A 21,262-nucleotide genomic window follows, 5' to 3' on the forward strand; every position below is an offset into this window, starting at 1 on the left:
TTTACATCAGTAACACTTCACACGCTCTGGATCTTTTCAATTATTTCAAGTTCCCTGTCCCCTATCATCGTATTTTTACTATGGATGTCCAGTCCCTATACACCTCCATCCCCCAGCAGGAAGGCCTCAAAGGGAACCAACCAAATTTCTCCATTTCTTTGATTGGAGGAATAAAGATTTAACGTTTTTTGGCCAAGCCACTTCATTGGAACTGGAAAGGAAAAAGGAGTGGGGAAGGGAGCGGAATACAAACTGGCAGGCGAAAGGTTAAGCAACGCACACAAAATGCTGGTGGAACGCTGCAGACCAGGCAGCATTTATAGGGAGAAGCGCTGTCGACGTTTCGGGCCGAGACCCTTTGTCAGGACAGAAAGGTTAAGCCGAGTGAGGGGTAAGATAAGGGGATGGGGGAGGTGGGGATGAGGTAAGAAGCTCGGAGGTGATACGGGAAAGAGGCAAGGGGCCAAAGAAGGAAGTATCTGATATGAGAAGACAGTGGACCATGGGAGAAAGAGAAGGGGGGGGGGACGAGAAGAGAAGGGGTAAGAGGGGAGCCAGAATATGGAATGTAAAAAGAGAGAGGGGTAGGTAAATAACTATGTCTAAAAAGTCTATGTTTAAACCATCAGATTGAAAGCTATCCAGAAAGAAAGAGAGCTGTTAATGATTAACATATTGATGGTAATCAGTTTAACTGTTTTTTTTTTGTTTTTTAAACAAGTCATGGCATGGAGACAGTCATTTGCCATAAAATCTTTTTACATTCATTGAATTAATGCAGAAAAATATCTGAGTTGAGCTGAAAAAGAAACTGACTGAAAATAAATTAAAGCATTATCTCTTTCTATATTGAGATGAGAGGAAGAGGGAATCCAAAATATAATCTCTTACGATTATGTTGATAATTTATTTCATTATGTATGTTTTCATGACTGGTACATAGCATACATAAAAACTAAAATGATTCCCTTATGAGATGAAAAATCCACCTTTGTTTTCACTGTTGCTGACAAATGCATTGTCTTCATTATTTCAACTTGCATGTCTTAATCAGATGTTTGTTACATTTTACCATTAATCTTTTAGCTAATCACCACCAGTGTTGGAATAAGCAATAAATGCTCTGTTGCCAGAAATGTCAGATCCCAAAAAAATTTTTAAATGTGATTTGTCTGTCATAATTTGCTTGATGGTTTCCACTGTTTGTTAGGTGCAGCCAAGAGAATTTCTTAAACAATACGTAGACAGTCCAACAAGAGGAGGGGCTGCACTGGTCCTGGTGTTGGGTAATGAGCCTGGCCAGGTGACCGATCTTTCAGTGGGTGAACAGTTAGGGGACACTGGCCACAACTCCTTGCACCATAAGAAAGCCATGGATAAGGATATGTATGGGCCTTGCGGGAGAGTATTAAATTGGAGCAGGGCAAATTACAAGAGCTTCAGGCAGGAACTAGGGAGAGCTGATTGAGAACAGTTATTTGTGGGAAAGTCCACATCCAACATGTGAAGGGTGTTTACAGAGCGACTGCACAGCGTACAGGACAGGTATGTTCCAGTCAGAAGGAAGGATAAGGATAAGAGAACCTGGGATGTTGAGGGAGGTGATTAATTTAGTCAAGAAGAAAAAGGAAAACTATGTAAAGTTTAGGAAGCTAGAATCAAACAGAGCCTTTGAAGATTACAAAGAAGCCAGAAAAGAACTCAAGGAGGGAATTGAGAAAGCCAGGAGGGGCCATGAAAAGTCTGTGGCAAGAAGGATTAAAGAGACTCCCAAGGTATTCTATATATACATCAAGAGGTTAACTAGGGAGAGGGTAGGACCACTTAAGGATAAAGGGAGGAGCATTTGCTTGGACATACAGGATGTGGGTGAGGTCCTTAATGTGTACTTCACATCAATATTTACCAAGGAGAATGATGTGGAACATAGGGAGATCAGTGTCGAGTATTAATAAGCTAAGGCACTAAAAGATAAAGGAGGAGGTAGTTTAGGGTCTCTTATGGAGAATTATGGTGGATAAGCCCTCAGGGCCTGATGGGATATAGCCCAGGTTATTGAGAGAGGCAAGAGATGAGATAGCTGCAGCCTTGACCAGCATCTTCATGTCCTCTGTAGCCACAGGCAAGATCCCAGAGGACTGGCAATTGGCTAAAGATGTTCAATTATCCAAGAAGGGAACCAGAAATAATCCTGGAAACTGTAGATCAGTGAGTCTCATTCAGTGGTAGGAAACTTACTGGAGAGAATTCTTATGGATAGCATTTATGAGCACTTGGAGAATGATGGCCTGATTAGGGAGAGTCAACATGGCTTTGTGTGGGGCAAATCATGTCTTACTAACATCTGAGTTCATGAGATGAGGGTGATTGATAAAGGTAGATCTGTGGATGTTGTCTACATGGAATTTAGTAAAGTGATTGACAAGGTCTGTCATGGGAGGTTAAAATGCATGGGGTCCATGGTGAATTGGCTTGCCCATATATAACAGAGGGTAGTGGTTGAAGCTGTGGAAGGTCTAGTTGGAGGTCTGTGCTTTATGTTGTTTGCAAGGATCTGTACTGGGACCTCTTCTGTTTGTGACGTATATAAATGACCTGGATGAAAATGTGGGTTAGTAAATCCGCAGATGATACAATGATTGATGCTGTGTGGACAGCGTAGAAGTCCAGCAAAAAAAAAAAACAATGAAATATAGATCAGTTGCAATATGGGGGGAGAAATGGCAGTTGGAGTTTAACCCTACCAAATGCGAAGTGTTGCACCTTGGTAGGTCAAATGCAAAGAGACAGCACATTGTTAAGGGAAAGATCCTTAACAGCGTTGAGCAGACATACCTTAGCGTCCAAGTTCATAGCACCCAGAAAGTGGCTGCACAGGTTGACCGGATAGTTAAGAATGCATGTGGCTCGTTTGCCTTTATTAGCCAAGGCACTGAGTTCAAAAGTCAGGGAGTTATTTTGCAGCCTTATAAAACTCTAGTTAGGCTGCTGCTGGAGTACTGTATGACAGTCGAATCAATGCTTAGTAAGTCCCTCAGATCTTTTCTCACAGTCACGTGATAGACAGTGGGACTGTTGTGGAGCCCTTGTGGTATCCTTGTCCACTGGTTTTGTTGACTATCAGCTTTAAGTGCCAACCACAGTTGACATTCAGGTGCCAGAATCCGTTGGCCTTATCAATAACTGTAAACCACTTGTATGGCGGCTTCAGGGCATTGAAAGTCGGTGATGGATCTACCACTAGAGAGGTTAGCTTGTCAATTTGGTTAGCAGTTGTTTCATCTTCAGTCCTGGGTGTCACCACTTCCTTTTGTCATCTGTAAAAAAGCAGCCAATCCTATTCTCTCTGAACTGTCATCCTCACTGTTGTCAGAGGCGGCTGTAGAGTTCATATCATGTCCCTCAGAGTTCGGACGGTGGCACTGTCTCAGAAGACTGTTCAGCGTAGTAAGAATTTCCCATGGCGAAGTGTCACCACTGGACTGCCTACTTGAAGTCCCTGATATTTTGATATTGCCTCAGTGTGCTTCTTAGCTCCGTGCGCCACACTTAAATGTGATAACGGTTATCATGTTTTTTCGCTCGGTCTTTAGACTTTTTACTGTCTCTATCACACTGTTTTTGTAGTTTATTTCACGCATCACATTTCTTTCCCTTTCCTCGCCCTGTTAACCTTTTCATCGCTCATGTATTAGATCAAACAGCCCACATGTTCGACTATCCAGGTTTATCCTTCCCTCAAGCATTCTCTGCATTCACATGCCCTCCTAATAAGCTTAACACTGTTGGTACATTTCATTGTACTTTTTCATTAATTTTATCAAACTGAGATATTTTATTCATGCCTGACCTCAATTTCACAACGTTGGCCATTGTTTTAATTCAAACTCGTGTAACACTTAATTTGTTGGTGCGTTTTATTACTTTGACCACAACCTCAAAATATTAGATTACAACTGAAATATGGCATTGTGTCTAAATCGTTATAGGACTATGGAGGATTTTTTTTTATTTAGCTTGCAAACTTCTTTAACTCAATTTCAATTTGGATGGTTTCTAACCACTAGATTACGACTGGAAATTTTTCTTCACACTCCACCGAATTGCACATTTTGTACCCCACTGGCTTGGACATACTTAATTATTTCCATACTCCATTGGCTTGCTTATATTTAATTTTTACAGATCCGTTTTTTCAAAATGGTAACTTAGTAGTCTCCTCACTCCTACCTCCAGAAGATGAGGTATTGAAGCCAGAACTAGGTTTGCTCACAGAGGGTTTGGAATTAAAGGAAGCTCTTATCTCTTGTTTGTGTGCTAATAATTTTCACTTCATCTGTGATTCCTCCAAGTCCTTAAATCTTTGTAACCATCTTCACTGACTACAATGTTGGATTTTGATGCTTTTGGTCCAAGAAGTTAAGAAAGAAGCATAGAACTTATTGCTTCACAGTTGTTTTATTAAGCTCTCATTGTGCAAAGGTTTGAAAATGCAGAGCTGCAAAAATCTAGAGGCTAAGAACAGAAAAAGTAAAAATAGAAAATATATAAAGATGGTGGGCCAACGTGGCTGACCCTTCTTATACCCTGGAGAAGAAAAATTCCATTCAAATTTGTAAATAAGGGTTATCCAAGCAGATAGCCCCTATTCAAATAATGCAACCACAGCAAAACTTCCAGAACTTTACAGAATGGTGCAAACAACTTTAACCACTAGCAGTAATAGCAGACACACTGCAAAATTGTATTTACATACTGTGACAAGTAGAAAGCTTACAAAGCAGTTACTAGTATATAGGCAGTTAAATAAAATACATATAGGCACAAATTGTTAAATTGCGCAAAAGTGTAGTCTAAGTCATTTATACAAGTCCAATAATAACTTGCAATATCTGTTCTTTCTATTCTAGTTTAGCCTTTTTATTGCATTCTTGAAACCGTTTTAGTTTATCGGATGATTGTACTCCTTGTTAATTTTCTAATTCTTTGTTGCAGGAAGTATTATGGAGAGAAAATTGGAATATATTTTGCTTGGCTTGGGTTCTATACGAGCATGCTGGCTATTGCTGGGTTTGCTGGTCTCTTGTGCTTTCTCTTTGGAATACTGACAAGGGATGATAGTACTTGGAGGTAAGCCAAATAGTTTGTCTAAATAAATAAGGTTAAAATTGGCTGAATGTTTGAATTTCAATATGTCAGATGATTTTTGTGAAACTTTGATGTTACTGTTGATTGTAGCACATAGAACAATATAGCACAGTATAAGTCCTTTGGTTCACAATTGAGATGTACTGACAGATTCTGTTAATTGCTGTTGTACAGTTTGAGACATAGGAGCAGAATTAGGCCATTTGGTCCATCGAGTCTGCTCCACCTTTCAATCATGGCTGATCCTTTTTCCTTCTCCCTGGAACCTTTGATGCTGTGTCCAATCAAGAAACTATCAATGTCTGCCTTAAATGCACCCAATGACCTGGCCTCCACAGTTGCCTGTGGTAACAAATTCCACAGATTCACCACTCTCTGGCTAAAGAAATTTCTCCACATCTTTGTTTAAAATGGATGCCCCTCTAGCCTGAGGCTGTACCCTTTTGTCCTAGACTCCCCAGCATGGGGAACATCCTTTCCACATCTACTCTGTCTAGACCTTTCAACATTTGAAAGGTTTCAATGAGATTCCCCCCTCATCCTTCTAAATTCCAGTGAGTACAGACCCAGAGACATCAAGCGTTCCTCATATGATAACCCTTTCATTCCCAGAATCATCCTTGTGAACTTCCTCTGAACCCTCTCCAATGCCAGCACATCTTTTTTTAAGATGAGGGGCCCAAAACAGTTCATAATACTCAAGGTGAGGCCTCAGTAGTGCCTTATAAAGCCTCAGCATCACATCCCTGCTCTTGTATTCTAGACCTCTTGAAATGAATGCTAACATTGCATTTGCCTTCCTCACCACCAACTCAACCTGCAAGTTAACCTTCTACCAAAGCGCATGACCATGCATTTTTCAACGTTGTATTTCATTTGCCACTTTCTTGCTCATTCTCTTAATCTGTCTAAGTCCTTCTGATAGCTGTTTTCCATGGAATGTTTGTGAAAGTGTGCTGGGAATTTTAGGAGCATTTACAAAAATGGAGTATTGCTGGGCTACATGGTTCGGAGTGCTCAAAGGGTCTATTCTGTGTCATATACCGAAAGTGCCACCTAGTTCTGTGCAGAAGTTGCCTTTTTCCAAACTTTCAACATAGATTGTGGTAACAATCTGAAACTCGGTGTCCATGAAAGTAAAAGGTACAGACCAATTAGAGTTTTTACAAGGCAAAATAGATTTATGGGAATGGGGAAAGAATGGAGGATTGCATTCGATAAGCAAGTGGTCTCTCCTTTTGTCATAACTATTCCGTCATCCTGGGTCTCCAACCATGTCTTTGGATAAAAGTGGCATTTTTTTCTTATTAAGAGATGATGAAAACTGTCCCCAATTATATTAATCCAGCAACAGGCCAAGCACATTTCTCTAATACAGAAAATTGTTTTTATGATTTTATGTTTTTATGATGTCCAAGCATTTTATAGAACTGATAGCTGTTCATTATTAGACATATTTTTAGTTTTGTAGTGCACAACCTTAACCTTTGCGCTGTGGTCATTTATTATAATTTGTAGTTGGACTCTGTTTAAATCATGGTTCCTATATCAGCATCTGAAGCAGGTTCATTATAACAGTTGGAATTTTTCTTTTTGCTCTGTTTCTGTCCTAAAGTCAAGAAGTGTGTGATCCTGAGATTGGAGGTCGTATTATCATGTGTCCCCAGTGTGACCGAGATTGTCAGTATTGGAGACTCAATATTACATGTCAGTCTTCAAGGGTATGTACACTCTTAACATCTTGTGTATATATAGGTATTACGATCCTCCTGCAGCATTGCTAAAATAACCAATTTTAGCGAAAATTAAAGATTAGCTTTATTTGTCAAATATACATTGAAACATCAAAACATACAGTGAAATGCATTATTTACATTAGCGAGGGTTGTACTGGGGGGGGGGGCAGCCTGCAAGTATTGCCACCCTTCTGATGCTAACAATTTACTAACCCTGACTGTACATCTTTAGAATGTTGAAGGAAATGTCCCGAAGAAAACTGGATTTTAACCCAGATGGCCTTACTTGGTTGACCTGTATTATAAACAATTCAGTTCTGAACAACGTTTTTTCCTTAGTTTATTTGTGAATTATGGAATTAAAAAACAGTTTAAAACAAAAAACATTTTGATTAGCACCTACACTATGACTCCAATGCCTACCAGTGAGTAAGAAACTATTGTTTATACACGTTTATGCAGCTTACCTAGGTTCAACTACAAAGACAGCAAAAGCAAGATCACGAATTTAACTAAACAATAAACAATCTTAGTAGGTTTAAATCTTGCACCACTTTTTTATTCTGGCATCTTCCCTCTTCCTATCCAATCCCGAAGAAGGGTCTCGACCCAAAACTTTGACTGTTTATTCATTTCCACAGATGCTCCCTGACCTGCTGAATTCCTCCAGCATTTTGTGTGTGTTGTTCAAGATTACCAGCATCTGTAAACTTTCTCATATTTAAGAAGAATTCACGATACAAGTGTGAGATGATCAGTTTGATATCAGCAATTCCATTAAAGAGTTCGGAAAAATTTCCTGTCAGATCTAGGAGGGAGAGTGTTCTGTTGCCATTGATATGTTTAAAACAAATAACACACCTGCCAGTGAGTAAGGAACCATTAAGTTGATACAGATTCCCTGTCAGAGCTAGGACAAAAAGCGTTCTGCTATCATTGATATTTTCAACATTTAAGTAGAATAGTAAAGCAATAGAAAGATTTTCTATTCTAGAGTATGACAGCACAACTACTTCCTTAGGAGTTTGCAGAGATTCACCATGATATCTAAAACTTTGACAAACTTCTGTAGCTGTGTGGTGGAGAGCATATTCACTGGCTGCATCACAAGCTGGTATATGGAAACACCGATGTCTTTGAACAAAAAATCCTACAATAAGTAGTGGATATGGCACAGTCCATCACAGGTAAAGTTCTTTCCCCCCACCACTGAGCACATTTATCCAGAGAGCGGTTGCAGGAAAGCTACATCCATCATCAGGGACCCCACCACCTGGAACAGGCTGTCTTCTCACTGCTGCCATCAGGAAGAAGGTACAGGAGCATCAGGACTCACACCTCCAGGTTAAGGAGTAATTACTACCCTTCAACCATCAGGCTCTTAAAGCAAAGGGGATAACTTGACTCAACTTCACTTGAATCATCATTGAAATGTTCCGACGACCAATGGACTCACTTTCAAGGACTCTTCATCTCATGTTCTCGATGTTTATTGCTTATTTATTTATTGTTATTACTTCTAACTTTTTATTTCAAATTCAGACAGAGCAGCTAGAAATAGAAAAAGAAAACATAATTACATTTTCTTTCAAGTTCTCAATCTCCAAGATAATTCACCATCCTTTTAAGAAATACGAGACTATAATCTTTGTCAGCTGCCGTGGTTTTTGTCAAACCCTATGACACATGTTATTATTAAATATAATTCCACAAAAAGCCTGGGTAACATCTGTGTTAATAGAATTTCGGAAGTGAAATGGAATCTAGTATCAGAAATTATGCATGAAAGAAGATTTTCTATTAGAATGTCGCGGTGAATAATATTTCAGGTTCTGTTTACATTTAGTGTTCCATTGTACATACGTTTATTGAATGTATATATTTCATCTACAGAAATTATCCATATTTGACAACTATGGAACACTAGTATATGCCATGTTTATGGCAATTTGGGGTAAGTGGATTGTAGTTGTTACTTTGCATCAAATATAATAATGGTTGAATTCTTTCTAATGATATTGTCTACTGTCCGATGTTTGGAGAGAATGTAAGCAGTGGCCCAGAGTTTAACACAAGATTCAAATGTGTTTTAGGCATCAATTGCTATCACAAAAACAAAAGAAAGTTGTAGTGACTTGTTGCTTGCCATAACCATAAAGTAGTCATGAAAAAGATGAACAAATACTATTATAGACTACCACACACAAAATGCTGGAGGAACTCAGGCAACATCTCTGGAAATGAACAGATAGTCAACGTTTGGGGCTGAGATCCTTCTTCAGGACTGGAAAGGAATGGGGAAGATACCAAAATAAAAAAAGGTTGGGGAGGGGAAGGAGACTAGCTGGAAGGTGATGGGTGAAGCCAGGTGAGTGGGAAAGGTTAAGAGCTGGAGAAGAAGGAATCTGATAGGAGAGAGTGGACCGTGGGAGAAAGGGAAGGAGGAGGGGTCCCAGGGGAGGTGATAAACAGGTGAGAAGAGCTAAGAGGGCAGAGTGGGGAATAGAAGAAGAAGGGGGCAGAGGGAAAAGTTTTTTTAACCAGAAGGAGAGATCGATATTCATGCCATTAGGTTGGATGCTACCCAGGTCTATAAGGTATTACTCCTCCAGTCTGAGAGTGGCCTCATCTTAACACAAAAGGAGACCATAGACTGGCATGTGCAAAGATATAAAATCACATAATAAATTACCAATACAAGCTAAAGGAATGACAAGATAACTGATTGGTTCATGCACCATTCAGAAATCTGATGGCAGAGGGGAAGAATCTGTACCTAAATCATTGAGTGTGTGTCTTCAGTCAGAGCTTTGATTCAAGTGCTGGCTTTTAAGAATTGTGCTGATGCATATTCACTGACGTTTTGGCAGCTGTTGTAACGATAGATCATGTCTTGCAGTCACTGTCTTTTTGGAACTCTGGAAGCGCCGCGAGGCGGAATTGGAATACGAGTGGGACACTGTGGAACTGGAGCAGGAAGAGCCCCGCCGAGCGGAATATGAAGCCAAGTGTACAATTCTAAAGAAGAATCCAGTCACACAGGTAAACCGGTCCGTTCAAATTCAAGTTCAAAAGTTAATGCATTTGACTGGACATATATACAACTAAATGAAACAACTTTTCTCCAGAACACTGTGCACACTTAGTGCATATATACATCACACGCAGCACATAAACCAAAATATTACCAATATTTCAATAGGCCCATCAGCCTCGGAAAACCGTGTCCAAGGCAACTCCCACTGACGCTGTCATCATTCCTACAAAAAAAATCACTAAATTCACTACCTTATGATATACCAAGAAAGAAAAACATTTCCAAAAATCCAGTCAATTTCAAATCACCCTTTCGAAAAAAAAACATTTCAATGCAAACTGTCAGGTAGAAATATTTAGATTTTATTTTCTTTTTTACCTGTGGTAACTTGCAAAAAGCAAGTTTTCACCTTGAAGTTAAGCAATAGAAGAGATATTTTATAGAGCTTGAAAAGGTTAACTGAGAATAAGACTATAAGACCATTAGATATCAGAGCAGAATTAGGCCATTTGGCCCCTCAAGTCTGCTCCACCATTTTGTCATGACTATATCATTTCCTACTCAGCTCTAATCTCCTACCATCTCCCTGTCAGCCCCATTAGTATACCCCGTATACCCTCTTGCCCAGACTAAACAAGAATCTATCAACCTCTGCCTTAAATATTTCCAATGACTTGGCCTCCGCAGCTGTCTGTGGCAACGAATTCCACAGATTCACCACCCTTTGGCTGAAGAAATTCCTCCTCATCTCTGTTCTAAATGGACGGAGCTCTATTCTAAGGCTGTGTCCTCTTGTCTTTGACTCCCCCACCGAAGGAAACACCCTCTCCATGTCCACTCTATTGGGGCTGCAGGAACCATGTAACTGTTCTCTATCTGCATTGTATTCTGAGTTGTGTGTTTATTATGTTTGCTAGTCTCATTCATGGGGGCATGGTAGAAGCAAAGGGAATAAGCTACGTGCTCTTGCTTATTTTGTGATGACTGTAGCTTGAAACCAGCAGACGACAGTTCCCTGCTGACCATTTAGTATTGCTTCAAGATTGTATGCTTACTAATTAAGGGTCAAAGAAAGGGTTCAACACTTTGGAAAAATCATGTCACTCCAAAGGCTGAGTAATACTGATGTTTCAAATCTAGGTTATGGCAAATAAGTGGTATAAATATAATTGTTAAATGTAAGATAAATGAGCAGAACTGTGATTATTACTTACCTACAGGAAGAGGAGCTGGTTCCATACACTGCCTGTGGAAGGTGCATGCGACTGTTCTGTGGTGGCAGTACCGTTCTGTTCTGGGTGAGTGACTGCGGTTCTTTGTGTCCCCTGATCATTTTCATTGAGTCACATGCTGCTCAGCAGACCCAGCCTCTGACTATTTTGTAAAGAAGATAATTGGTTTTAAAATACCTCTTAGAAATAGCTGATAATATAGCTTCAACACGCATGACATTTTGTGAGAAGAAGACTGTCTCTAAAAAGGTCAAATATATTTATTGCATCCATCATACAAAGTGAGGAGGTGGAGGAGCAAAAATAATGAACCATTGAGTCAGAGTTAATTATGGAGAAGAAAGCAGTTTTTCAAACAGGAAATCCCTAATGTTAATTTTCCTGTTCATTTTCCTCTATTTTAATCTATTCTTTTGAAACCATTCCTGTTCTTTAAGATAATGAAATTCCTGCCTCAATAGGCAACTTTCCTTTCCAATGAAAAAAATCAAAAACAAACTGCAGGTGATAGAAATCTGAACTAAAAGCAGAAACATAGTGAGCTGGTCATTTCCTCCAGGCGCTCCAGTTTTCTCCCACTGTCCAAAGATCTACCAGTTTGTAGGTTAGTTGGTATTTACACATTGTTCCATGATTAGGCTAAGGTTAAATCGGGAATTGCTGGGAAGCGTGGCTCAAGGGGCTGGAAGGGCCTATTCCACGTTGTATCTCCATGCATAGATAAATAAGTATTCTGTGGAAGAGAAACAGAATTAAAAATTGGTTTTATTTGTCACATTTACATCGAAACATACAGTGAAATGTGTCTTTTCAAAGTTCAAAGTACAATTATTAACAAAGTATGTATACATTATACAACCCTGAGATTAGTCTCCTTAAAGGCAGTCATGAAACAAAGACACCCAAAAGAACCCATTAAAAAAACACCGTCAAATACCCAATGAGCAGAGAAAATTTAAAAAATGCAAATCTCAACCTTACCTCCTCAATTCAGCCTGTACCCAACCTTTCCAATTCAGTACGGCACTTAAATTGTTGTCCAGACATTGGGGTCAATCAGTTCGATATGCTTTGAGGCCTGGACCCATCACATGGATTCAGCCTCTGTCATCACCAACACAGTACGAGGATGCACTGGGAGCAGCAAGTGTCACTGTGCTCGCAGAGCACGTCTGCAACTTACTAACTCTAACCCGTACATCTTTCATATATGGGAGGAGACTGGACCACCAAGGGGAAACCCATACAGTCCTGGGATTACTTATAAACTCCTTCCAGAGATTGACGAGAAGTGAACTCTGATCGATGGTGTTGTAAAGCATTGTGGAGGCAATATACTATCATTCCATTGATCAGAACTGGAAAATTAGTATGTTTTAAGATGTAACAAGGATGAAGGGTGGAGAGAACAGGAAAAAATGTCTATGCAAGTGTAGAGATCACCTCTGAAATGTGGCTCTTTGGTCCATATTTGTACCATGAGTGAAATCAGAATCAGAATCAGGTTTATTATCACCGGCATTTGTTAACTTAGAAGCAGCAGTTCAATGCAATATATAATCTAGCAGAGACAGAAACAAAATAGTAATAATACATAAAATTAAACATAAAACACTGGCTTGCCCACAGAAGGCAAAGAGTGGTTGTAGACGGGTCATATTCTGCATTGAGGTTGGTGACCAGTGCTGTGCCTCAGGTATCTGTTCTGCAACCCTTACTCTTTGTGATTTTTATAAATGACCTGGATGAGGAAGTGCAGGGTTGGGTTAGTAAGTTTGCTGATGATACAAAGGTTGGAGGTGTTGTGGATAGTGTGGAGGGCTGTCAGAAGTTACAGCAGGACATTGATAGGATGCAAAACTGAGCTGAGAAGTGGCAGATGGAGTTCAACCCAGATAAGTGTGAGGTGGTTCATTTTGGTAGGTCAAATATGATGGCAGGATATAGTATTAATGGTAAGACTCTTGACAGTGTGAAGGATCAGAGGGATCTCGGTGTCTGAGTCCATAGGACCCTAAAAGCAACTGTGCAGGTTGACTCTGTGGATAAGAAGGCATACGGTGTATTGGCCTTCATCAATCGTGGGATTGAGTTTAAGAGCCGAGAGGTAATGTTGCAGCTATATAGGACCCTGGTCATACCCCACTTGGAGTACTGTGCTCAGTTCTGGTCGCCTCACTACAGGAAGAATATGGAATCCATAGAAAGGGTGCAGAGGAGATTTACAAGGATGTTGCCTGGATTGGGGAGCATGCCTTATGAGAATAGGTTGAGTGAACTTGGCCTTTTCTCCTTGGAGCGACAGAGAATGAGAGGTGACCTGATAGAGGTGTATAAGATGATGAGAGGCATTGATCATGTGGATAGTCAGAGGCTTTTTCCCAGGGCTGAAATGGTTGTCACAAGAGGATACAGGTCTTAAGGTGCTGCAGAGTAGGTACTGAGGAGATGTCAGGGGTAAGTTTTTTTCTCAGAGAGGTGAGTGTGTGGAATGGGCTGCTGGCAACGGTGGTGGAGGTGGATACGATAGGGTCTTTTAAGAGGCTTTTAGACAGGTACATGGAGCTTAGTAAAATAGAGGGCTATAGGTAAGCCTAGTAATTTTTAAGGTAGGGACATGTTCGGCACAACTTTGTGGGCCAAAGAGCCTATATTGTGCTGTAGGTTTTCTATGTTTCTATAATAATAAATAAACAAGTAAATTACACATATTGAATAGGTTGTTAAAAATGTGCAGAAACAGAAATAATGCATATTAAAAGAAGTGAAGTAGTGTCCGAAGCTTCAAAATCCATTCAGGAATGGGATGGCAGAGGGGAAGAAGCTGTTCCTGAATCGCTGAGTGTGTGCCTTCAGGCTTCTGTACCTCCTACCTGATGGTAACAGTGAGAAAAGGGCATGTCCTGGGTGCTGGAGGTCCTTAATAATGGACGCTGCCTTTCTGAGACACCGGTCCCTAAAGATGTCCTGGGTACTTTGTAGGCTTGTGCCCAAGGTGGAGCTGACTAGAATTACAACCTGCTGCAGATTCTTTTAGTCTAGAATCAAATAGTGGTTCTATTTCTAGTGATTCTAATAGTAATACCATAATGTGGTCTAGAACCAAAGGGGGCAGGCAATAGCTAGCCAAGTAATTGCTGCTTGAGAGTGCCATGAATACAACATATCACCACTTTGCCAGTTATTGACATTATATTGGCTGGTAATTATGAAGATTGAATTTGACTTGCTTTTTGTGAATGGAACTTAACAGGCCAAATTTCCCCATTGTAGGGTAAATGCTGATATTGTTACATGACTAATGAGTGATTTTTATCAATCAGTTGTTTAAGATTTCATTACAATGTCTAAATGTTTCCTGTCTATGTCCTTTCAGATATCTCTGATTGTTGCCTCAGTAGTTGCTATCATTGTCTACCGGCTGGCTGTCTTTTTTGAGTTTTCTGTCAACCTCCCTAAAGCAATAAATGATGATCTGGAGCCTTTGAAAGACTATTTAACTCCTCAGATGGCCACTTCAGTCACAGCTTCTATCATTAACTTTGTGTTCATCATGATTCTGAATATAGTCTATGAAAAAGTAGCAATATTGATCACAGATTTTGGTAAGTTGATTTCTACATATCCAATACTGTGAATCAAAGCAAAATCTTCAGAACCAGAATCAGGTTTAATATCACCAGAATATATCATGAAATTTGTTGTCTTTGAGCAGCAGTATATATATGTATATGTGTGTGTGTGTGTGTGTGTGTGTGTGTGTGTGTGTGTGTGTGTGTATAAAATAGTTCAATTAAGTAAGTAGTGCAAAGATAGAAATAAAAAAAGGAGTGAAGTAGTGTTCATGGGTTCAATCTCCATTCAGAAATCAGATGCCAGGGGGAAAAATATAGACTGAATCAATCTTTTGAATAGATAAGACAACTGACTGAATTTTTTTTACTTAATTGGTGCAATCAGTCATCAACATATCAGCATGATTATTGTACAAGTAGAGTTGTCATCATCACCATCATCATTATGTGCCATGTAATGAGACGAGGGAAATCATGGTCTTTCCATGAACATGATTGTTCTTGGCAAATTTTTCCACAGAAGTGGTTTCCCATTGCCTTCTTCTGGGCAGTGTCTTTACAAGACGGGTGACCCCAGCCATTATCAATGCTCTTCAGAGATTGTCTGCCTGGGGTCAGTGGTCACATAACCAGGACTTGTGATATACACCAGCTGCTCATATAACCATCCACCACCTGCTCCCATGGCTTCACGTGACCCTGAATGGGGTTGAGGGCTAAGCAGGTGTCACACCTTGCCCAAGAGTGACCTGCAGGTTACCAGAGGGAGGGGAAGCCTTACAGCTCCTTTGGTAGAGATGTATCTCCACCCCAACACCCAAGTATAGTTGTAACTAGCTATATTAGCAATATTAATAATTAGCTGAAGTGTAGCTCATGTCTTATTGTAACTTTTCATGATTAACAACACAAAACCAGCAATCTTGAATAGTTTTTATGTTGATACTTAATGGTGTTCTTTATTGACTGCCATTCTGCCTTAGTCACTTGTCTGAAACAGTAGATTATGGCTTCATTATCTTTGACAGGATTTCCACACACAACGTAGCCCTATACAATTATGCAGTAGTGAGGTCAAGGCTGTCTGCATAGGTGCATGATAAAGTGGCAGTTGAAGATCACAGATTTCATATTTTGGAAGGACAGAATTAAATCTGCAGACAACATGCTGAGGCCTGATTAGGCATTGGTCAAACCACAACTGTGAGCAATTTAGGGCCCCTTATCAAAGAAAGGATGCACTGGCATTGGAGAGGATCCAGAAGATGTGCACAACAATGATCTCAGGAATGAAAGGGTTAATGTATGAGGTGTGTTTGATGGCTCTGGGCCTGTACTCACTGGCCTTAGAAGATTGACAGATCTGATTGAAACCTATCAAATATTGAAAGGTCTTTACATAGAGTGGATGTGGAGAAATTGTTTCCTATGCTGGAAGGGTCTAGGGCGCAAAGGCACAGCCTCAGAAGAAAGGGATGTCCACTTAGAATGGAGATAAAGAAGAATTTCATTATCCAGAGGGTGGTGAATCTGTGAAATTCATTGTCACAGATAGCTGTGGAGGCCAAATTATTGGGTATAATAAAAGCGGAAGTTGATAGGTTCTTGATTAGTTAGGGCATCAAAGGTTATGGGGAAAAGACAATAGAATGGAATTCAGAGGATAATAATTCGGCCATGATGGAATGGCGGAGCAGACTCAGTGAGCCAAATGGCCTCATTCTGCTCCTATGTCTTAATGGTCTTATAAGCAATATTTAGTAATTGCTGAAATGTTTACCGTTTTTAATTCAGAACTACCAAGAACACAAACGGATTATGAAAACAGCTTGACCTTGAAGATGTTTCTCTTCCAGTTTGTCAACTACTACTCCTCCTGCTTCTACATAGCTTTCTTTAAAGGCAAAGTTGTTGGTTACCCCGGAGAGCCAGTCTACTGGTTGGGAAGATTCAGAAACGAAGAGGTAATGTTTGCACAATAAAGTGCTTACTTGTCTATAGTAGCTCGTGTGACCAAACGTGTTTTTGTTCTTTTGATTCTTTATGTATTCGTGGAAGTATATCAGCTATGTTTCCATTGTAGGATTGCACAATTAATGAAAAGTCCACCGTGGAAGTTTGAAAGTTTAAAATAGGAATTCAGTTTTAAACATAAAAGAGTACAGCACAGGAACAGGCCATTCGGCCCTCAACGTTGTGCCAACCCAGCTAAATAGGAAATCCAAAACACCCAAAAACTCATCCCTCCTACCTAAACCGTGTCCACATCCTTCCATCTTTCTTACATCTATGTGCCTATCCTGATGTCTCTTAAAAACCTCGAATGTATTTGTTTACCACCATACCACCATACCAGGCAGCGCATCCCAGGTATTCACCACTCTCTGAGGAAAAAACTTACCCCTCACACCCCCTTCAAAACTACCCAGCCCCTCATCTTCAATGCATGCCCTCTGGTGTTAGACATTCCTACCCTGGGAAGCACATGCTCCTGGTGCATTCTGCCTATGCCCCTCATAAACTTTTAAAGCTCGATCAGACCTCTCTCTTGTTTATAGGAATAAAGAAGCCAGTTGTTGTAAGGCTGTCTGTAAATTGTCTGCATTGGTGTTGCTTCCTTCCTGATCCACGTGGAGCTCATTAACTTCATCAATTTTGCTTCCAACTTCCACCTTGCTGTCAAATTTACCTGGTCCATTTTCAACACCTCACTCTCCTTTCTCGATCTCTCTGCCTCTATCTCTGGAGAAAACTTATCTACTGATGTCTATTATAAACCCATGAACTGGCACAGCTACCTGGACTATACCTCTTCCCTCCCTCTTACTTGTAAAAACTCTATCCCTTTCTCTCAATTCCTCCATTTCCCCCGCATCTGCTCTCAGGAGGAGGCTTTTCATTCCAGAACAAAGGAGATGTCCCCTTCCTCCACCATCAATGCTGTCCTTAACTGTATCTCTTCCATTTCATGCATGTCTGCCCTCGCTCCACCCTCCTGCCACCCTACCAGGGACAGAGTACCTCTTGTCCTTACCCACCGTCCCACCAGCCTCTACATCCAGCACGTAATTCTCCGGAACTTCCTCCATCTCCAACGGGATCCCACCACCAATCACATCTCCCCTCCCCTCCCCCTCCAACACTTTTTGTTTTCCTATATGACTCCCTTGTCAATTCTTCCCTCCCCACTGATCTCCCTCCTGGTACTTATCCTTGCAAGCAGAACAAGTGTTACACCTGCCCTTACACCTCCTCCCTCACCACCATTCAGGGCCCCAAACAGTCCTTCCAGGTGAGGCGACACTTCACCTGTGAGTCTGTTGGGGTCATATACTGTGTCCGGTGCTCCCGGGGTGGCCTCCTGTATATCAGTGAGACCTGAAGTAGGTTGGGAGACCACTTCATCGAGCATCTACACCCCGTCCACCAGAAGAAGCGGGATCTCCCAGAGGCCACCCATTTTAATTCCACTTCCCATTCCCATTCCGATATGTCCATCCATGGCCTCCTCCAGTGTCGTTATGAGGACACACTCAGGTTGGAAGAACAACACCTTTTTTTCCATCTGGGTGGCCTCCAACCTGCTGGCATGAACATCAATTTCTCGAATTTCTGGTAATGCCCCTTCTTTGCCTTTGGCATTCCCATCCTCTTTTCCCTCTCTTACCTAATCTCCTTGCCTGCCCATCACCTCGCTCTGGTGCTCCACCCCCACCTTTGCTTTCTTCCTTGGCCTTCTGTCCTCTCCTATCAGATTCCCCCTTCTTCAGCCCCGTAACTCTTTCACCAATCGACTTCCCAGCTCTTTACTTCACCCCTCCCCCTCCTGGTTTCACCTATCACCTTGTGCTTCTCCGTTTCAAATCTACTCCATCAAATCTTTCTCCATTCCTGCTGAAGGCTGTCAGCCCTGTGTGTGTGTTGAAAATTGCCTGATTGTTTCAAAATGTCCTCAGAATGGGAATGCTGCAGATTTTCCAGATTTGGACAATAATTGTCTCTATGCCAATGTGATTGACTCTTAATCAGAAAGCTACTGTGTTATTATCAGGCCGGTTCAAAAACTTGTTCCATCTTGTCCTGACAATTATGGTTGGGAAATATCCACAGTTCATGCCAACAACACCCACATCCATGGATTTAATAGCAAAATCAAATGTTCCACATAGATCATTATGAAAATGATAAGCAGTCTCAAAATAAAGCATTATTTTGTATTTGAGTGGTTTCTATAATTCTCCAATTAGCGAGTCAGCTCTAGCTTAGAATAGGTTGAGGTGGTGTGGTAGCATAGTGGTTAGCACAATGCTCTACTGGACTAGCGACCAGGGTTCAAATCCCACCGCTGCCTGTAAGTTCTCCCTGGTTTTATCCAGGTGTCGTAGTTTCCTCCCACAATCCATAGACATACCAGTTGGTGGATTACTTGGTCGTTGTAAATTGTCCAGTGAAATGGGGGGCAGGGTGGGGGTTGCCGGGCAGCGTGATGAAGGGCTGGAAAGGCCTGTTCTGTGTTGCATCTCAATAAGTAAATAACAGTTGATGATTGGTTCATTAATGGGACCTGGAAGGCTGAATTTCTTTATACTCCAGATAATTCAGAAATTACTCCAGAAATTTGTTTTCCAGAAAATGAGACAAACCTGTCTGGGAAGAGGGTGAAAATGATGTTATATGGGTGCATTTAGATCTGTAGTAGCACACCGATCCTTCTCATCCATTTGGCTCCCAGAATATTGTGCTTCACGCATAAATATAACGTACACCAAAATAGACTTCTGTTGTAACGATCGCAGTAGTGTATGAGAAACACTTTACAGTGTCTCAGCTGCCAGTTTTTCTCTGTGGGGATTTGCACTAAGATGGAACTGTAGTCTTTAATTTTAACATCATAAACAAGGTTAAGGATATGCTTCATATGGATTACTTCAATTGAGTCAGGCCACCAAGACTCACATCACCATGTTCAGGAACTGTTATTACCCCTCAACCATCAGGCTCTTGCACCAGAAGGGATAACTTCATTCAAGTTCACTTGCCCCATCATAGAAATGTTTCCATGACCTTTGGACTCACTATTAAGGACTCTTTATCTCATGTTCTCAATATTTATTGCTTATTTATTTATTATTATTATTTATTCTTTTTGTATTTGCACAGCTTGTTGTCTTCTGCACTCTGGTTGAATGCCCTAGTTGGATAGTCTTTCATTGATTCAGTTATGGTTATTATTCTGTAGATTTGCTGAGTATGCCTACAAGGAAATCAATCTCGGGGTTGTATATGGTGACATGTATGTACTTTGATAATAAAGTTTCCTTTGAACTTTAGATGTTCTACAACCCATTATCATGGTTCATCTGATAGGACTGGGTATTTCTCCCAGAATGGTCAGGATGGTCAATCTAGCAAGTCACCTTATGATATTTCAGGTGATGTCTGAGGTTGTTCTTCAATATGAAAACACTTAAATCTATAACAAAAGGACCAATAACAAGAGAGGCAAAATCAAAGAAGGATAAGCATTACTCCTACTATCTGCTTTGTGTTTGGGAAAACCAAGTTCAACTTCAGTTTGTAGTTATTCAACCATACACGTGTATACTGTCAAATGAAACAATGTTCCTCTGGGCCAAGGTACACAACACAGTACATATACAAGGGGTGATTGATTAAGTTTGTGGCCTAAGGTAGAAGGAGTCAATTTTAGAAAACCTAGCACATTTATTTTTCAACATAGTCCCCTCCTACATTTACACACTTAGTCCAGCGGTCGTGGAGCGTACGGATCTTGGACCTCCAGGAAAGTGTCCACAGATGGGGTGATTGATAAGCTTGTGGCCTAAGGTAGAAGGAGATGAATTATTAACTTCGCATTATGTATTACAGTACAAGTGACCTGGGTTCAATTCCCACCGCTACCTGTACGAAATTTGTACGTTCTCCCCGTGACCGCATGGGTTTCCTCCCCCTGTCCAGAGACATAGCAATTGATAGGCTAATTGGTTGCTGTAAATTGTCCTGTGATTCAGCTGGTGTTAAATTGGGAGATTGCTGGGTGCGTGCTCAAAGGGTTTGAAGGAGCTATTCCACGCAGTATCTCAATAAATAAATATCAGGTACCACAACATTTGTACCAGAAAATTTCCTTTGATCCCAGTGCTTTGTCTCCTATCTTCTCAATGTATTGCTGATATTTCACCATCTATTTGCCATTGTTTTTTCTGTTAAAGTCATACATAGAGTTATAGAACACCAAAATAGACCCTTCGGCCCAAATTAAATGGGCCAAAGAACCTATCTCAGTGCTGTAGTGTTTTATGACTAGTTCATGTTGAACTATTGTTCTATCTAGTCCTATCAACCAAGGCAAAGAGCACTGCAAACATTTTAGAACTTCTATAAACTGTATAAATGAGCTATTCAATGTCTTAGTCAAATGGAGAAGCTGCAAGTATTCTCCTTGATGATGTGTATAAATCTTCAAATGTGTTGCTGAAAGCTGCTCTGCAAGAAGGTTAACTCTTGCTTTGC

At 40.6% G+C, this 21,262-nt stretch overlaps 1 protein-coding gene across 2 annotated transcripts in view; it reads left to right on the plus strand.

The window, feature by feature from the left end:
• Window positions 1–21,262, plus strand: part of ano6 (anoctamin 6) — a 174,324-nt gene that overhangs the window by 112,325 nt on the left and 40,737 nt on the right. For both annotated transcript variants that reach the window (XM_059978490.1, XM_059978491.1), the window contains 7 exons: window positions 4,996–5,130; window positions 6,764–6,869; window positions 8,778–8,838; window positions 9,784–9,926; window positions 11,142–11,219; window positions 14,530–14,758; window positions 16,523–16,692. In XM_059978490.1, the coding sequence (XP_059834473.1) occupies window positions 4,996–5,130; window positions 6,764–6,869; window positions 8,778–8,838; window positions 9,784–9,926; window positions 11,142–11,219; window positions 14,530–14,758; window positions 16,523–16,692 (922 nt within the window). The remainder of the gene's footprint in view (window positions 1–4,995; window positions 5,131–6,763; window positions 6,870–8,777; window positions 8,839–9,783; window positions 9,927–11,141; window positions 11,220–14,529; window positions 14,759–16,522; window positions 16,693–21,262) is intronic.

Source organism: Hypanus sabinus, chromosome 8 (genome assembly GCF_030144855.1).
Source record: "Hypanus sabinus isolate sHypSab1 chromosome 8, sHypSab1.hap1, whole genome shotgun sequence".
Taxonomy (NCBI): domain Eukaryota; kingdom Metazoa; phylum Chordata; class Chondrichthyes; order Myliobatiformes; family Dasyatidae; genus Hypanus; species Hypanus sabinus.